Consider the following 1,193-nt stretch of genomic DNA (forward strand, 5'->3'; position numbering starts at 1 on the left):
AGAGTACTGGGACAATGCCATGATCTCTTCTATAGATAATGAGTAGCCCTCTTCTTGAGATAGGGTTCTGCCTTACTATTTCTGTTAAGCACCACTGAGTCAGTTCCAACTCATAGAAACCCTATATAGCGTTGAAAGGAATAGCTAGTGAGTTTCAATCACCAACCTTGTGGCTCTACCTGGCCTACTGTTCCAGTGCTTTATCCCACGGGACAACAATAGGACACAGGGACTTGCTTAACCCTTGACAAATCCAAATAAGCCTTTACCATAGGACATCAAGCAACCATGTGATGGGCATTTCCCTTTATGACTGAGTTGTGTCTGAGCCACAAGTCATATTATATGGATATCAGGATCTCATCATCAGGTAGAAATAGAAATACAAGCTGAACCTTGAATGTGTCCTGGTGGTAGATACAATCCTGCCTATATAAATCTGATCATTAACCTGTCCTCAGTCACAATCAAGTGCCTTGAGTTCTCCCATATCTTCCTCTTTATCAGACTTGCTATGTCTGTTTTCAGACAAACCACACACAGTTGGACAGCTGGGTCTCCACAATGCAAGTTTTTGTGCAGGGCTGTATCACTGTGGGAGGATGTTGTATACCTTGCATGCAGTAATAAACGGCAATGTCCTCAGCCTCCACTCTACTGATTTTAAGAGTGAAATCTGTAACTGCCCCACTGCCAATGTACCTGGCTGGGACCCCAGGGTACCAGTTAGAAACTTGATAGATCAGGGAACGTGGAGCTCGGACTGGCTTCTGCTGGATCCAGTTCAAATAGGTCTTTCCATCACTATGTACAAGGCTCTGACTTGATTTGCAGGTGAGGGTTGCTGTCTGTCCCAGCATGGACAGACTGAGTGGAGACTGGGTCATCACAATATTCCCACTTGTTGCTAAAATAATGAGAGAGAAGTCAAAGTTATATGCAAACACCATCAGCCATTTTCATTATTTCTTTCTGTTGTTATTATTGTTTTATGGATAGAAGAAGTTTTTTTAACTTTTTCCTTTCACTATTTTTGATTCTTCATAACTCAAATTATCCAGTTAGTCCCCACCAACCCCCTGTTACGTTCTTACTGTTTTAACCACAAAAAAGTCCTGGCACCTTCTCATTTCTTCCTCGCCATCTACAAATAAAAGAAGTGTATGTGCCTTCACGTAGTGGTTACGAATCGG

The 1,193-nt window shown here is 42.3% G+C and overlaps 2 gene segments (V, D, J or C); both read right to left on the bottom strand.

The window, feature by feature from the left end:
• Positions 1–887, bottom strand: part of LOC102840700 — a 17,028-nt gene extending 16,141 nt beyond the window's left edge. Inside the window, 1 exon segment of the V gene segment in view lies at positions 614–887. Coding sequence covers positions 614–887 — 274 coding nt within the window.
• LOC102841077 overlaps positions 887–1,193 on the bottom strand; it is a 9,284-nt gene continuing 8,977 nt past the window's right edge. The window contains 1 exon segment of the V gene segment in view: positions 887–907. Within this exon segment, the coding sequence occupies positions 887–907 (21 nt within the window).

Source organism: Chrysochloris asiatica, unplaced genomic scaffold (genome assembly GCF_000296735.1).
Source record: "Chrysochloris asiatica unplaced genomic scaffold, ChrAsi1.0 scaffold00482, whole genome shotgun sequence".
Lineage (NCBI taxonomy): Eukaryota > Metazoa > Chordata > Mammalia > Afrosoricida > Chrysochloridae > Chrysochloris > Chrysochloris asiatica.